Genomic DNA, 16,584 nt, shown 5'->3' on the forward strand with positions numbered 1-16,584 from the left:
GAGCTAATGGCCCCCACCTGGTTGGAGGAGTATTTAAGGCATGGCTTTGTTGAACACATGGTTGGTGTGTAACACACGTGAGTGCACGGCCGGATGCGACGCCACAGCTACTGTTAAGAGGGTTTTCGATGCAGTGTTTTTGTTTTTTTTTTTGGACTTCTTGTTTCCCTGTAAAGGTTTGTGAGTTTCTTGTGTTCACTTTTAGGTTTTGCCCGTTGTTGGAAAAATATTGCATTTAATCATTGAAACATATTTTGCTGAAGCCTCGTTAGCTGTGCTATAGCTTTGAAGTTTCCTCCCTTCTGCTCTGCAAGAAATAGGGAGTACCGGTGTGTAGCATCCTTATCTGATGAGCCCAATGCTTGCTTTGTGCAGAGAACATTGCACTAATATGCACCTCCCAGAATGCAATACATATTTTGAGCTGAATCCTTGTCTTGTCTTCAGTGAGAGGAAGTTGCCTTTGTTGTAAACTGCTCACTCCTTGCAAGTAAAATCCTGAAGAAGGTCGCAACTGATTGTGTCTGCTTTATTTAAGATTTACATATGGAACTAACAATTTCCCTAACATAATTGGGGGCTCGTCCGGGATCCCAAGATCCTCTCTTTGCAGGGACATCGAGTCAGCGACTGAAGTCTGTGCACAGCCAGGTTTGGAACCTGCAGAAAATCCTGGGAGGTGAATTCCTGCCCAGTTCGGACGAGGCGAGGTGACGGGATCCTGAACCAGGGCCAGGACACAGATCAGGCCAGTATGAAGAGTAAATCCTAAGGTATCTTAAATTCCGTGAGTGGCTCACGAGGTAAAAGAAGACTGGGTCCTCATAAAATACATTAATGATAGTTTGTCTGATTGAAGCAGCAGCAGAGTGGAAACCTGAAGGTGCTGACGTAAACTCTGTGGTCAGTTGAAGTAAATCAGACCATATAAATAAGTGTCATTGTTTGTCGGAGGAAGTGGCCTTTGCTATAAACTGCTCACTCCTTGCAAGTAAAATCCTGAAGAAGGTCTCAACTGATTGTGTCTGCTTTATTTAAGATTTACAAAGGGAACTAACAATTTCCCTAACAGCCGTAGTGTTACGGAGCGTTTTAGGTTTATGGAAGTGACAGTGTTTTCCTGCATAGCAGTGATTTTTTAATTCTGGCGTTTTGTGTTGGAGCTGAGTCCTGCTCTGCAGTGGTTTTGTGTCTAATAAACTGTCACTTCTGGGTCGTGCACTTGGGGTCTCCCTCTTGTTCCCCTGCGACCTGGTCAGCGGGTTGTGGCCAGGTAAGTGTGACGGGTTTCTGAACCAGCGGGCGAGTGCATAACAGCATTGTTCTTCACATTTAAGCAGAGGTCACTGAACCACGACAAGAATTCACGACTGATTTGGTTTTATCACAAATTGGCACATTTCACTTTCGCAGATTGTTTATTGGTTAATCAGTGAATTGACATCCGGCGTTGACTAGATTGATACAACCGTGGTTTCAGCTTTAAAATAAACCTGAGGACTTTGAGGGATATCAATGTTTCTGCATTAATATCAAACTACTGGTTTGAATCCGCTACAGTGCGCTCTACAGGACCTGGCAATAAAGCTTCCCTCATCCTGGTTTGTCTCCATGTCTTGGTTGTCTGTGACATTGTTGTACAAGTTTTCCTTAGCGCCGCTGTTTGCCCTTCTAGTTTTGTCATCAACCTCATCTTCCGCTCTGATCAGCTCTTTAACTGTGCCCTGGTGTCCCTTCTTTTCATTTGTCTTTACATATATTTGTTTCTTTTTTACCAATTGTCTCCAGTGGCTGATAAGTTTGAAACATCTCAGTGACTACATCTTCTACAATGTCCCTTGATTCCTCACGTGCTGAAGAAAGTCCATTTGCCTTGTCAGATTTGTCTTTTCGATGGCCTGTCTGTCTGTGACACTGTTGCACTAGTCGTAGAGATACAGCCTGCGTGTGTGTCTAGGCTTTTTATGTGTATTTTATTTTCTTAAAATCGTGTGTTTTATTACTAAATCCTCCTGCCGCCTCCACATCAGCAGCACAACCAAGCAGTGATGCAGCAGCATCACGAAGCTGGCAGAAACGTACCCCAGCACGTGGGTTGCTCTGCGATTCTCTGCCACTCTTCCTGTTACAGTGGCTGCTGCTGAAAGAAGATTCTCTTGGCTCAAACTGATCAAAACCTGCTACTATGATGCAAGAACATTTCAGTGGACTCAAAAGCATAAACTATGTGGTCTCAAAGCCGTTTGTTTACACTTTTTACTTTGGGAGTATAAATAGGTACTTTAAGTTATTCATATATGTACACTTTTTTGAATAAGTTTCTTTAATTCTTTGTAAGTATTTTGAATGTGCAATTGCTTTAGTTAAATAAAAGAATGTTCAAGACAAAGCTATTACGTTTGGATGCGACTGGGGGCACTGCACTGGCGCCTCGTACTTCATAGTGCGGCGTTTCTCAGTACTTGTATTCTTTTTAAAGGGCACTCTTATTTTGAAGTGCTCCACAGGAAGCTGCTGTTCTTCTTCTGCGGGCTTGACGCTTGTACTTTCCAGGGGAACCGTCAGCTGTTTGCAGTCCGGACTCAATAAGCTCAGTTTGGGCTTCAGAAACTTCTCCACCGACCGGAACACCACCTCAGAGCCGAACTGATCGCTTGTTCGACGGTCGAAGCGACGCGCTGAGGCGCTGCGGGAATGGCTCGCCCGAGCGCAGGACGGACAGCTCGACTGGGTGCTTAGCATGAAAGCGGAACATCTAGAGTCAAACCTGCGGAAACGAGTCGGAGTCGGAGGCTGCGTGGTGACGTTATTTCTCCACACTGAGATGGGCGTCAGACAGCTGCTGGAGGTGTGCTGCCTGCTGCTGCTCAGCGCAGACGCTGCGTGTGGAGGTGAGGGGAGGGGGGGGGGGGGGGGAGGTTTCCCTCCCACTGGAAGGTGGCTTTTGGTTCCGTTCCGCTCTGTTTATAGAGCACCAAATCACTACAAAGTTATCTGAAGGCACTTTACACTAAACTAAAGAGGTCCCACAAACAGCAGCCTTTAATTACAGTTTGACAGCAGCAGCGGAAAGTCCGTCTAACGAGGAAGGAACCTCCAGCAGAACCCGTCTGGGTGCGGGCTATTCGGTAAAAACGACTCGTATTTAATATTGGACGATAACTGGATTTACTGAGTGCTGTCGCTTAGTTTATCTATGAATCAACACCTCAGCGTTGTTTAATTGAAATTCGAGTTTTCTAATTCTTCACTAATTGAAGCATTATAATGTGCTATTATTAGTGTAACCCGCCGGGCAACCGCCTCCGTGAGTGTGAAGCGAGCAGCTCCGTCAGCTTTATTCCCTATAAGCCGCTTATTGCCAGAAACACACAACCGGAAAAGACGCGAATCTCCTCGGGGCGACGAAAGCCCGCGTTCATCACGTGGGTGTTAAGCGTCGACTGTAGCCTAGCTAGCTAGCGCTAGCCGTGGGCCGGTAGCGGAACAGCGCCCCTGTCGGTGTGAGCGTGTCACGTCCGCTGCACCAGGCGAATATAGTGTAAAGCACGTGAAACGTGTTTCAGTCGGTTATAGCACATTTACTAGCAGTGGCTAATGACCCCTGTGTGTTGCTTTAGGGACATTACAGAGCGTAGGACATCTGGAACCAAAGAACGTTGAGCCATTGATTTGCCTAGAAACGTTTCACCACCTTCCAGGAGCTCCATCAGGTGTAGTTGGCTGAAGGCCACACGTTTGTCCTTCAGTGAGGTTTCGCTCCCACCTGTAAACGGTGGGCTCGTTATGTGAACAGAGAATCAGAATATTCCCAAGTCGGTACAGGACCAGCGAGGGAATTTATTCAGCCCTACTCTGTCTGTTTGTACTCTCTACTAAGAATTATTAACATACGTATTTTAAATTATTTGCCCCTATTGCACATTTATGGTCATTGAGCACTGAGACTTGTTTCGTGTGAGTGGAGAGTTCAGCTCAAAAACAGTCTGGGAGAAGAAGCTGACTCTGTCTGGTGGTTCTGGTGGTTCTGGTGGTTCTGGTGGCCATAGCTCTGCCAGAGGGAGGAGCTTGAACAGTTTGTGTGTGGGGTCAGCGGTGAGGTTTGCTGCCGGGTTCCTGAGTCTGGCCCGGTACAGGTGTTGGTTGGAAGGAAGCTCGGTCCTGATGATCTTCTCTGCTGACCGGACCCCCCTCTGCAGTCTGTGTCTGTCCTGTTTGGTGGCTGAACCAAACCACACAGTGATGGAGGTGCACTTCAGGTTCTGGGAGCTCGTGGACCCGAGGAACCTGAATGAGTCCACGGTGGACACTGTTGTTGTGGATGGTGAGGGGGGCAGGCGCTTCTTCACCGTCATCCTCACAGTCTTGAGCGTGTTGAGCTCCAGCTGGTTCTGACTGCACCACTGGACCAGCTGCTCCACCTCCTGTTTCTATGCAGACTCATCACCGTCCTGGAGCCCAACGACGGTCATGTCGTCTGCATAGACGGGTTCCCTGAGGTGCAGTCATTAGTGTACAGGGAGAAGGGGGGGTGCTGATGCTGCCAGATGTGACGCTGCCCAGCCTCAGCTGCTGCCTCCTGTCAGTCAGAAAGCTCCTGATCTCGTGACACATGGAATTGGGGACGGTGAGTTGGGTCAGTTTATTTCTTGGGTGATGGTGTTGGTTGCGCTGAAGTCCACGAACAGGATCCTGACATATGTGCCAGGGAGATCCAGGTGCTGCAGGATGTGGTGCAGTCCCAGGTTTCCTGCATCATCCTGTGGCCTGTTTTTCATGTAGGTGAACTGCAGGGGGTCCAGCAGGAGGTCTGTGAGCTCCTTCAGATGCCTCCGCACCAGCCTCTCAAAGGTCTTCATGACCACAGACGTCAGGGTGACAGGCCTGTGGTCGTTCAGGCTGCTGATGGAGGACGTCTTAGGGAGGGACACGATGGTGGACGGTCTGAAGCAGTTGGACACTGTAGACAGATGCAGAGGGCTTGAAGGTCTGGGTGAAGATCGGTGCCGGCTGCTCAGCACAGACTCTGAGGCAGGTTGGGGTCACACCGTCAGGTCCTGGAGCCTTTCTGGTGTTCTGCGACAGACGTCTCCTTCACAGATCTTCAGTGTATTTATATTGTGTGGCCAGGAGGTGTGAGGTGGTTCCTTTCAAACCGACTGTAGAAGCTGTTCAGGTCACATGCCAGTCGTTTCCAGCCTCAGGGTGTGGACTTGGTTTCCTGCAGGCCTGACGCTGTTCTACAGCTTCTCACTGTATCCCCTTTAAGCTGCCTCGGGGGCTGGGCTGGGCTGGGGGTATGAATGGGTGTGGACCTTCCACTACTTGGCTCCTTAGGGTCGTTGGACCTCCTCTCTGTTGGACTGTTGGTCATGTACGCTTGCTTTCCTCACCCCTCTCTCAAACCCCTTGTCTTCTGTGTCCTGAATGTGAATATGGTGTCTGCAAATGAAGCCTTTGTCATTCAGATGGAGAGCCACTGCTGAAACTGGGCCTGATGTGTTGTTCCGTCTGTGCTGGTTCATCGTTCCGTGTAGTGGCTGTGATGTCCGAGACTCTTCACTACACTGGAATGCATAAGCTATGTTGCTCATCTTGTGTTTAGATGTCTGGTCTTTTGGGTCAAGTTTCCATCTGAGTGTATTACGAGGAACGAGGGTCATCGCTGACTTTGTGAGCTGGTGTGAGGACAGTCACCAGCAAAACCAAGTAGTTGAGACTGCTATTATTTACACTGTTATTAAATACCTGGGTGTTCACCTCAACTTGAAACTGGACTGGTCTAACAGCACAGACTCTTACACCCACAGTGCAGGAAGGAGCTACCGCAGGTCATTGCTCCCACAGACATCGGACTGGACAGTATCACCCACTTCATCAAAATCATCTTATCAATATCAGTGTGCAATATATGTGCAGTATCTCTGATTTTATACTGTAAGTAAAGATGTGCAGTAACCTCATCAACCGTCCACCTGTTAATATGCCGTATGCAATGCTGTCGATATGCACAATATTTTTTCAAACTTAAAGTTTACTTTAATTTTTATTTAAAGTTAGTGTTTTAGTTTTCTTGTGTGGTCAATACTGCTGTCTATTTTGTTCTATCCTGCTGCTTTGTCTGATGTGTTCTATGTCACTTTGCTGCTGTAAAACAAAAGAATTTCCCCTCTGTGGGATTAATAAAGTCTTATCTTATTAGTGTGTTTGGGTGAAACTCAAGATTAATCACTGGTTCCTTGCACTGTGGAACTGAGCTCAGACCTCAGGTCAGAGGACTTTTCTCCGCTCTGTTCTCTCACAGATGTTTCTTTCTGCAGACTGGCAGGAGACTGAACATCCCTCTTCATATCAGCTGACTGTCCCTCGACTGATAGGAGGCAGGCTGAGGCGAGATGTGGACGGCAACCCACCTAATGAGGTACATTGTTTAACCTTTGACCTCCAACAGACGGTGTTGCTCTGTGCTCTCGCTGAGTCAGCAGCAGAATTCCTGTTAAACACACTGATGTAATCGTTCCCGGTGAAGCTTAAAGTCAGAACCTAACAAAGCAGAAGGTCAGGAAGACTAAGTTGTCCTGGGGACCAACACGGCGACGCTGTCGTGGCTGGGAGCTGTTCTGGCCTTGTGGACCGTTCTGTGTGAATTTTTGCTGGTGCCAGGTGCTTTGTGGGAATTTGCTCGATCTAGTCTTTAGAATGGCACCTGGCCCAAAGCTGCACCTTCTCCCACTCAAGAGCAGGAAACAAAAGCAACCTGCTTCTGCTCAGAGCCTCAGAGCCGTTGCTCTACGTTAGTCGGTCTGGGAGAACAAGGTCATCAGCATCATCCCAGCAGGGTTCATGAAACAGCAGCTCAGCGTGACGTGTGTGTGTGTGTGTGTGGGCGCGCGCGCGCTCACACACACACACACACACACACACACATACGTTGAACTCTAGCGTTCCGTGGAACTTCCTGAAGATCGAATTCAGAGGCAGGTCATTGTTCATGTGTTGTGTGACAGAGGTCTGACAGAACCAAGCCTTGTCCTGGGTGTGCTTTGTGTGCCTCAGTGTTAACGTGCTGTCGTGGTTTCTGTTGGTGCAGGTGTCTTACATCATCACTGTGGATGGAAACGATCATGTTGTTCATCTACAGAGAAATAAGTGAGTACGAATTATTAGGTTTCATAAATTGTTTCTATCTTTTAGATTTTTGTTTCCTTGAAAAAATAATCCAAGGAAATATGACCTAAAATGTGTTAGAATAAGAATCTAAATACACAACAACCTGTTAGCCTGTCTTTAGCCTCTTATTAACCTGATATTAGCTTGTCATTAGCTCATCAGTTTGTCATTAGCTTGTCATTAGGCTACCATTAGCCAGTCATTACATACAGGCTGGTTGTAGTGAGAACAATTGTTATAACAGCCCAAAAGGATTGTTGAACATTGGCCGGTGTCGTTTCCAGGCTGCTGCTGCCTGCTGACTTCACAGTGTTCACCTATAGCCCCAATGGATCGATCATCACGTCCAGACCACCCGTACAGGTAAAGCACACAGCCAAATCCCAAGCTCCATGCTGCTCTAAAATATGAATAAGAATCAGCTTTAGGAAGGTGCCAACAAACAACAATGACCCTAGTGACTCATCATCCAAAACCATAGTAACATTGACGCAGTATTGTTGTTTCAGGAGGAGAAGATTGCTGGCAGTTCTGCAACCTGTGCACTGGTATTTGTTGTTGGCAGATGCAGAAAACATGCACATGTTGGTTTTCATTGACATACCGTAGGTTCCTCCATCTGTGTTGAGGGGAGGAACGTTTGTGCTGTGTGTGACAGGAAGCATTTCAGAATCGCAACATGTCAATGCGTTGATCGCGTTTATTGCAGGTGCAGTAAAAACCTAATTAATTCTAGTTTTGTGTGAAGCTGCAGAAACAGTGGAGAAGTTAAAGTCCTGATACACTGACATGATTCATGCCCGGCTTCATAGCCCAGCAAAGGATCCTCCTATTCCAGGCAGACGATTGTTCGTCACTGCTTCTTCTTCCTCTGATTAACTGGAGGAGCAAGCACCAAATTCTACTGTACAATTGGTGAAGTGAAAGCACTTGATGTGCAGCCAATCTTCACTAATGTCCAATAAACCAGAAGCACGGTTGATTCCTGTTGTGTGAAATCTGGCTGCAGCAGAATGTGTGTGTGTGGTTTATGAAATTGTGAGCCATGTGTTCTTTTACAGAACCACTGTCACTATCGGGGCTTCATTCAGCACATGGAGGGCTCCTCTGTGGCCATGAGCATCTGCCACGGCCTTAGGTACCACACACACTGGGCCCCTGAGGTCGAGCTGCTCTGCTTCTGCTTTGGACTGTAATTATTCAGTAACTAACTGTCCGTCTCCAGGGGAGTGTTGCATCTCACCGATGACAGCTACGGTATTGAGCCGCTGGCGTTGGGGCCTGACCAGCACCGCTTGTACCGTCTGCGGGACGTGAAGGCGCAGCCGCGGGGCTGTGGGACGCCACACCACGGGCCCGGCAGCGCCACGGACCAGGTCCCCCACAGGCAGCACAGCAGGGTGAGTCTGGGGGCTTGGGTCCGTTTGGGCCCGTCCGTTTTAGCGCTCAGTGATTTCCTGTCTGTCCACAGATGAAGCGAGCCGTCCTGCATCAGACTCACTACGTGGAGCTTCTGTTGGTGGTCGACAATGACAGGGTGAGACACAACTCAGTGATGCCTGTGGCACATACTCGATCCGTGTTTTTAGGACTCCTGCACATCTAAATATTTTCAACCAAACCCTCAATTCAAGACTGTGACCAAGCTTTGAACTGCTGAATCAACCGGATTTCATGCTCATCTTCACATTAGCCTGCCACTTTCGAAAACCTCAGTGTTCTACTGTGTCCTCAGTACAAGTACATGAACAGGAACGACACGGCGGTGAGGGAGGACATGATTTCTCTGGCCAACGTTGTGGACAGCGTGAGTGACCCGCACTGTCCACAGCTCATGTTTCAAGCCGTCCAGTTCTAAATTGAGCTCTGTTCTGTTGTCAGATCTATGTGCAGCTGAATGTCCGGGTGGTTCTGGTCGGTCTGGAGATCTGGACTCAGCAGAACCTGATCAGGACTGAGGGAGGAGCCGGAGAAGTGCTGAGTCTCTTCACCCAGTGGAGAGAGAAAGAGCTGGTTCCTCGACGCCGGCATGACTCTGCACAGCTGATCCTGTTAGTAATCAAACACACACTCTGTAACGCAACACGTGCACGCACGGTAACACGTGCACGCACCGTAACACAACAGACACGCACCGTAACACAACACACGGACGCACCGTAACACAACACACGCACTGTAACAAACGCACATGCACTGCAACACACGCACGCACTGCAACACAACAGACATGCACGCACTGCAACACAACAGACACACACGCACTGCAACACAACAGACACACACGCACTGTAACACAACAGACTTGCACTGTAACACAACACACTGTAACGCCCCCTCTGATGATGATGCTGTTCACAGGAAGCAGAATTTCGGCTCAACGGCTGGGATGGCCTTCGTGTCCACCGTGTGCTCCAGGAGTCACGGGGGAGGGATCAACGCGGTACGTCAAGGATTACCTCACTGTGATGCTGTTCTGTTCAACACCAGCGTTACGTTAAAATGTCACGTGGTAACAAGCGAATGTCTAAAAAATATATCTAAAGAATGAACCTCACTTCAAAACCCGTTGTACAAAGTAAACTACCAACTAACAAACTGCTGCTTCAGTCATTCTAACGACCTATGGAAATGTCTCCCTCTCAGTTCACCAACAACAATGTTGTGCTGTTCGCGTCCATCGTGGCTCATGAGCTCGGTCACAACCTGGGGATGAACCATGATGACGGCCGCTCCTGTAGCTGCCCCACCGGCGCCTGCATCATGAACTCTGGAGCCACGTAAGATGCTGCATGTGTGACGCGTAGCGGTTATGGACAGGCGCCCTTTTTATCCAGTGTGTTCTCGTTTCCTGTCTCTGCAGAGGATCCAGAAACTTCAGCAGCTGTAGTGCTGATGATTTTGAGAAGATGATTTTGTTGACGGGAGGAACATGTCTCCTGAACGTTCCCCGGCCCGACGAGGCCTATAGCGCCCCCTACTGTGGGAACAGGCTGGTGGATGTGGGGGAGGAGTGTGACTGTGGCTCACAGAAGGTCTGTGGACGTTTTATTGTTCCGGCATTGCAAAACTTGTTATCCCGGTAAATAAAACACTGAGCTCAGTGCAGCTCTCTAACTTACCAAGAGTGGCCTCCTGTGTTCTGCCTGTGGTTCACTGTGATACTGTGTAAAACTCAGGTAGCAGCTACACTTCTGTGTATCTGCATCAGGTTTAAATGCAAAGTATGAGTAAATATTTAAAAGTGTGTGTGTGTGTGTGTGTGTGTGTGTGTGTGTGTGTGTGTGTGTGTGTGCGCGCGCCTGCCTGCCTGCCTGCCTGCCCATGCAGGAGTGTGAGGATGACCCCTGCTGTGAGTTCAGGACCTGCAGGCTGAAGCCTGATGCCCAGTGTGCGTATGGAGAGTGCTGCCTCCGTTGTCAGGTAGACGTTATGTCCTAAACATCACCAGTTGAGACGTAACACTAGCAGCGCTCCAAAATAAGAAGCTCTACAGTCACATTTCAAAAGGTGCTGTGTTCCTCTGGTCCGTGTTTAGTTTCTCCCTGGGGGCTCGGTGTGTCGCTCCTCTACAGACAGCGAGTGTGATCTACCAGAGTACTGCAACGGCTCCTCCTCCTTCTGTCAGAGTGACGTCTTTGTTCAGGTGACCTTTACCCTGTACCTGCATGCTGAGCTGCCTCCATGCACCACAGCCTTGACTTCTCATAAGTTACTCACGAAGTCGGGTTTCCCGTCTATGCGCTTCAGAACGGCCACCCGTGCCGGAACCAGCAGGCCTACTGTTACAATGGGAAGTGTCAGCACTATGACGGACAGTGTCAGGCCATATTTGGGTCCAGTATGTACCATCTGTGCTCATTGAGACGTTTTCACATCGCATACCACCAAAGGTTTGAATGTTTTCTTCCTCTCCTCTTCCGCAGAGGCCAAGGCAGCTCCTGAACTCTGCTTTAAAAACGTCAATAGTAAAGGAGATCGTTTTGGCAACTGTGGTTACCAGAACTTTGGCTACAAGAAGTGTGAGAGCAGGTACCGCGAAAACACCCACACTCAGCCCAGTTCACACCACAGCATCAGAGCTCCTGCACCGTACTGATGGTGTAGTACTGTGTGGGGGATCACAGATCTGGAACGACCGGTTCCGCAGATCGTTCCACAGGTAAACCTGCTGGGACAGAAGCAGCAAAGCTATTCAGTGGTTGTAGTGAGACCCAGATGGTCGTGTAGGAACAGCCTGCAGAACTAGAACCCAGCATCCAAAAACACAAAGTCTGGGTAACATAGCTCAACCACATGCTGCCTCACGACACCACAGGTCCGTAGAAAGGAGACCAGAGGCTTAACTAGGGCAGTCCAGTAGAATGTTGGGAAGTGTTTATGGAGCAAGAGAGAAAGTTTTTTTAAATGAGTTCAGCATGTGTGTCTGGTGTGACATTTGTCTTTTGAGATGTGTCTTCATTAGATCATTTCATTGGATACTGTATGTAATATCTTTGCAGATGTTAGACACCTTCAGTTCTCTGTTCATGTTTGTCTTGTCTCTATAGAAACGCTTTGTGTGGGAAGCTGCAGTGTTCCAATGTCCAAACAACGACAGTTTTTGGTATTGAGCCATCAATCATCAGCACGCCGACTGCTGCAGGGAAATGTTTTGGAGTTGATTTTATGCTGGGATCAGACGTCCCTGATCCAGGAATGGTGAACGAGGGAACCAAGTGTGGTGACAACAAGGTGAGGAGGAAACAGGATAGGAAAGAGTAGAGAAGAAGATAGGAAAGATGGGGAGGAAGAACAATAAAGTTGAAACAAGGTAAAAGAGAGAGAAGAAGATAGGAAAGATGGGGAGGAAGAACAATAAAGTTGAAACAAGGTAAAAGAGAAATAAAAAAAATGAGGATTAGGAAGGAAATGAGGTAATGAACCAGCAGAAGGAAAAAAGGATTAGGAAGGAAGGAAATAGGATGAGGGGGATAGGAAAGGGCATATGTGCTGGAAATTTTGTAATAAAAGGCAGATGAGAGAGTCGTCCTTTAGTTTAATTTATTGAGATAATAAAGAAAAAAGTGAGGAAAGCAAATCACAAAGCCAGCTGGGAGGGTCAGAACATACACCGTGAATGAAATGGAATGTCTCTCTGGACCAATCAAATTGCTCGTGTCTCCTTGTCTTGCCGTGAGTGAGAATGTTTACATTCTGCATCATCGGTGTCTTGTTATCAGGAAGGAAGGAACACCAAGCTTCAAAGACAAGATGCACTAGGTTTTACGGCCTCAGGCCTGGTGAGGAATCACATAGGAGGGAGCCAGACCGCGGTGTGAAAGACAGACACAGACCATAAAGAAATAGTCAAACAGAACATCAGATGTCAACACTTGATGTACGACAGGGCTATTGAGGGTGAGAGAGATTCAGTGCCGAGCCTAATCAGTTACAGAGCACATGATTACTATGCAGAATAAGAAAAGCACAGGAGAAGCACAAAGACATACAGGCATTACAGCATACAAGAGTCAAGTCTTCTTTTGTGGTGTCCAGGTGTGCATGAACTTTGAGTGCCGCAGTGTGGATGTACTGCGCTACGACTGTGACGTGGGGAGGAAATGTCACGGACACGGGGTGAGTCTCAGCTGAGTCAAACAGGGCACCCTGTTCAACTGAATGTAGCCAGATTACCAGATTACATGACAACGCATCTGGAAGATGGGTCATGGTTTCTGGATAAAGGCATGAGTCACGCCTCCTGCGACTCGTCTCAGGCTTGGTTTTCTTACCTGAAACTGATGAAGCTTCTTGTATGAAACAGTCAGACACAGTGACTCCGCTTCCAAACAGCATCGGCCCTGATGGTGTTGTAATCTGTGTGTGTCTCAGGTGTGTAACAGCAACAGGAACTGTCACTGTGATGACGGCTGGGAGCCGCCGTTCTGTGAGGCCAGAGGTCACGGGGGCAGCGTGGACAGTGGCCCCACCTGGAACGGTACAGGCGCTTTTCACTGTGTAGTTGTTGTAGATTGAACCTGGCTGACACACGTCTTCAGCAAACTGATGCACGACAAACACTGAATGGTGGCGACGGCCTGCTGCTGCACGTGCTGGCTCACTACTTGCTCCTCTGTCGCCCCCAGATAAAGACACGTCTCTGAGGGACGGGCTGTTGGTCTTTTTCTTCATCATTCTTCCTCTCCTCGCTCTGGGTGCATTTGTTTTCCTACGCAGGAAGGAGGTGCTGAGTCGACTTGGGCTGAGCCGCAGGAAGAGATCGCAGGGTTACCAGTGAGTGTCACTTTAGCCTTCTCATGGCCAGACTCTGCTCCTGATGATTGATCTGTGCTGCACTCAACTAACATCCTCCCGTCTCTCTCCAGGGCCGACCAAGCAGCTTTAGCCAAACCCAGCCGAGCAGCGCCTCCCAGAGCGCAGCCGCCATCTGTGGCCCGCAGCAGCACCACATCAACCAACATCGTGAGAGACGGGGTGAGTTCCAGACGGAAGCGGCGCATTTAACTAACTCTGACTAAACCACTTACAACCTACTACCGATCTCCACTGGATCAGTCTGTGTTCCTGTTTCTAGTCCGAAGCCTTAACGGAACCTTAACGTGTGCTCTGAGGAGACTAGTCTTAGGAATCAAACCTTTTAAAAATATATAAACGAAAGTAAACGAAAAAATAAACCAGTCCTAATGATCATACGGCAGCTTAGCGTGTTGACGTCTGCAGTGATCTGTGCACTAGCTGCTTGTGTGTGTTACTGACCTCGTCTCCCCTCTCCATGTGAAGCATCACGCTCAACTCCTGCCACCACCGGAGGTAAAACACTACTAATACTACCACTACTACATGTGAGCTGTAGGAAATCAGACATTTGCAGCTGCTTTCTGCTGATTCTAAGGCATGTGTTTCTTTTGTGAGCAGGTGGTGGAGACCAGCCGGACGGCTCCGTCCTACTCTGTGAGGCCCCCTCCTCCTCCACAGTAAGAGAACCCTTCACCATAGACATTAAATATATTAGTGTTTTTAACACAGAGTCGTTAACTTGTGTTTTCCTGCGTGTCAGGAAACCAAAACCTGTTGCTGCATCACAGCCTCTGGTGCCTCAAAGAGCTGCTCCTCCTCCACCGGTTTAGCACCTGGACGTCTCCTTTCTCCCCTTTTTGTATTCAGCTTCAGTCCACCATGTAGGCAGCAGGAAGGGAGTGGGATGCTCCCAAAGTGGCTGATGATCTCGACAACCCATCTTTCTTTATTTTCTTGCTTTGAAGCTTGGTCAGAGGTCAGAAGTCAGCTCCATCAGCTGACCCCTGTCTGCTTTGTCATTAAAGCAGCCAATCAAGCCATCATATAGTATTTACATCAACATCGGGTGTAATTCATTTGCTGAACCTCTGATGAGCATTGAGATTACGCAATCGCAGGTGCATCCATTTGTGGACTGAGGCTGTGCTATGAGCCTAGTGAGTGAGTTGCTCTGTCTCCACTGTCCCAACGTAGACATTGTGTCATCACTGACATTTGTCATCATCAGGTTCAAAGTGTTGTGTGAGCTCAAGCAGTCACTAACCCAAAGTCCGATGAAGAGAACCGGCCTCTACGTTTTGTTCTGTATACCAGATGTGTAAGGTATCAACGAATGGAAGTTTACGACCACAAGTGAAGCAGTCCTGCTACCTCGAGGGCAGTGAGGACCGCCCGTGTCTCTGCTAGTTTACACCTAACCCCACAGACGGACGTGGCTGCAGATTTGTGGTCACTCTGCTCCAGGACCCCATTGACTTGTGTCTGTCCAGCCTCTTTTGTCTGTGGAGATATTAAATAGGTTTAAACTGATTGGCTGCTTTGAAGACAGACATCACCTGTTCACTCACCTGGACTGTCTTTCAGTCCTCCTTCCTCTGTCTGAGTGCACCTCCCCTTCTGCTCTGCACTGTCGTGGGAATGTAACGCACCCCTTGCTGCTGCAGCCGGCTCGCCCCGGTCAACACTCTCCGGGATTGTAAAATGGCAGTGTGCAACGATGCCTGAGTGCGAAGCTCTGTGGGTTTCAGTTGCGGTCCTGTGGATCTAAGTGGTACAGTATGTTGAGGTTCAGATATTGATGGCATGTATTCATTTGTAATGTCACACGTGCATGTGTCAGTAGGACACAAACATTGGTGATCAGTTTGTTTGAAGGGTCCATTTTAAATGGCTGTGATTCTGGCAGAACTAACCTGATTGTTGAAAGGAGGATTGATGCTCACATTGCTCTTTAGACTCCAGCAATCGACTGTTCGGCAGATCAACATTACTGCTGGTTACAGGATAAACCATAGCGGAACCACAGCGATCACAACAGTCATACAACGATGTTCATTTGACTTTTGTTTTATTTCATTTGGTCAAGAGAAGAGGAGCCTTTGTTTTATAAAATAAGTGATATTTGGTGTCTTTTCTTTTTCTGAAGTTTGATAAACAGTGATTGAATGCGCTGCTTGTCATTTAGTTAATAATGTGCTGAACATCCCAGACTGAACAGGTGTAACAGTGATGAACCTCACTTTGGTTTTGTTTCAAACCGGGATTTTTACGGCACATGTAACAAACCAAATGTTGAATCTGGATGCACTGTGTCGTGTGAAGACATTGTTTTTTACCTGCTTAACATATTCTTAACTTGTCTTGAGTGTTTTGCACATTGTTGACAAAATGAGGATTCAAATACTTACCACAGGGCTCCTTTAGTGCCAAGAACTCATGGAGGCATGAGATCAGCTCATTACTGTCAGCCAACTGATTCTGCTGCAGCTAAAATGAGTCGAACCAGCACCGAAAATGTTACCAGTCACCTCTGGTTTCTATTTACCACACAACTTGAGTCTGTCCATCTGAGTGAAACATGCTGTATGACATTTCTTCACCCTGAAAATGTTACTTTGTTTTATTTTTGAGATAATAGTACAAATAAAAGTCCCAGTATGCACAGTGTGGTGTTTTTTTAAGATGCAATAACAGGATATATGTCTGTGATGATCTTCAGAAGAGGTTTAACTGGTCAGGTTAACGTGATGATTGAGTGGAGTGTGGGTGGTGTTTGGTAGTGCACAGGGCTGGATTTGGAGATGCTGTTAGGTGAAAGGGAGATTGGACACAGGGGTGTTTACGTTTAGTGGAGACAGGGTTAGAGGGTAGAGTATAAAACTTTTTTTTGTCTGCATTGTTATGAACAATGCACACTAATACAGTAGGTGACTGCAATGCACTACTAAGTTTGCCCACTGCCAATAAACAACAAAAAGAAGAAGAAACATGATGGATTAAACAAAATAATATGTACATTCAGTGTGTATTTAAATTTATATCATATCATATCATATGTATCATATACATACAGGCATTCCTTGTCATTGTGCAATATAGTGTAGCTGTAGTTTT

The 16,584-nt window shown here is 47.7% G+C and overlaps 1 protein-coding gene across 4 annotated transcripts; it reads left to right on the plus strand.

The window, feature by feature from the left end:
- The first annotated feature begins 2,509 nt into the window (after positions 1-2,509).
- Positions 2,510-16,132, plus strand: adam9 (ADAM metallopeptidase domain 9). Of its 4 annotated transcripts, XM_029162706.3 has the most exons (24): positions 2,513-2,891; positions 6,321-6,421; positions 7,091-7,149; positions 7,455-7,533; positions 8,232-8,308; positions 8,396-8,570; positions 8,642-8,707; positions 8,906-8,977; positions 9,052-9,221; positions 9,532-9,613; positions 9,817-9,950; positions 10,034-10,205; positions 10,501-10,593; positions 10,709-10,816; positions 10,921-11,011; positions 11,097-11,202; positions 11,721-11,904; positions 12,709-12,789; positions 13,045-13,150; positions 13,299-13,446; positions 13,539-13,647; positions 13,954-13,983; positions 14,089-14,147; positions 14,231-16,132. In XM_029162706.3, the coding sequence occupies exons 1-24, from the start codon at positions 2,741-2,743 to the stop codon at positions 14,298-14,300; spliced, it is 2,523 nt and encodes an 840-aa protein (XP_029018539.1). In that variant the 5' UTR covers positions 2,513-2,740; the 3' UTR covers positions 14,301-16,132. The 4 variants fall into 4 exon arrangements, with proteins under 4 accessions (XP_055367732.1, XP_029018540.1, XP_029018541.1 ...); XM_029162707.3 differs by lacking the exon at positions 13,954-13,983 and having other exon boundaries at positions 2,512-2,891; XM_029162708.3 differs by lacking the exon at positions 12,709-12,789 and having other exon boundaries at positions 2,512-2,891.
- Positions 16,133-16,584: the final 452 nt, after the last annotated feature.

This window comes from Betta splendens, chromosome 9 (assembly GCF_900634795.4).
Source record: "Betta splendens chromosome 9, fBetSpl5.4, whole genome shotgun sequence".
Classification (NCBI taxonomy): domain Eukaryota; kingdom Metazoa; phylum Chordata; class Actinopteri; order Anabantiformes; family Osphronemidae; genus Betta; species Betta splendens.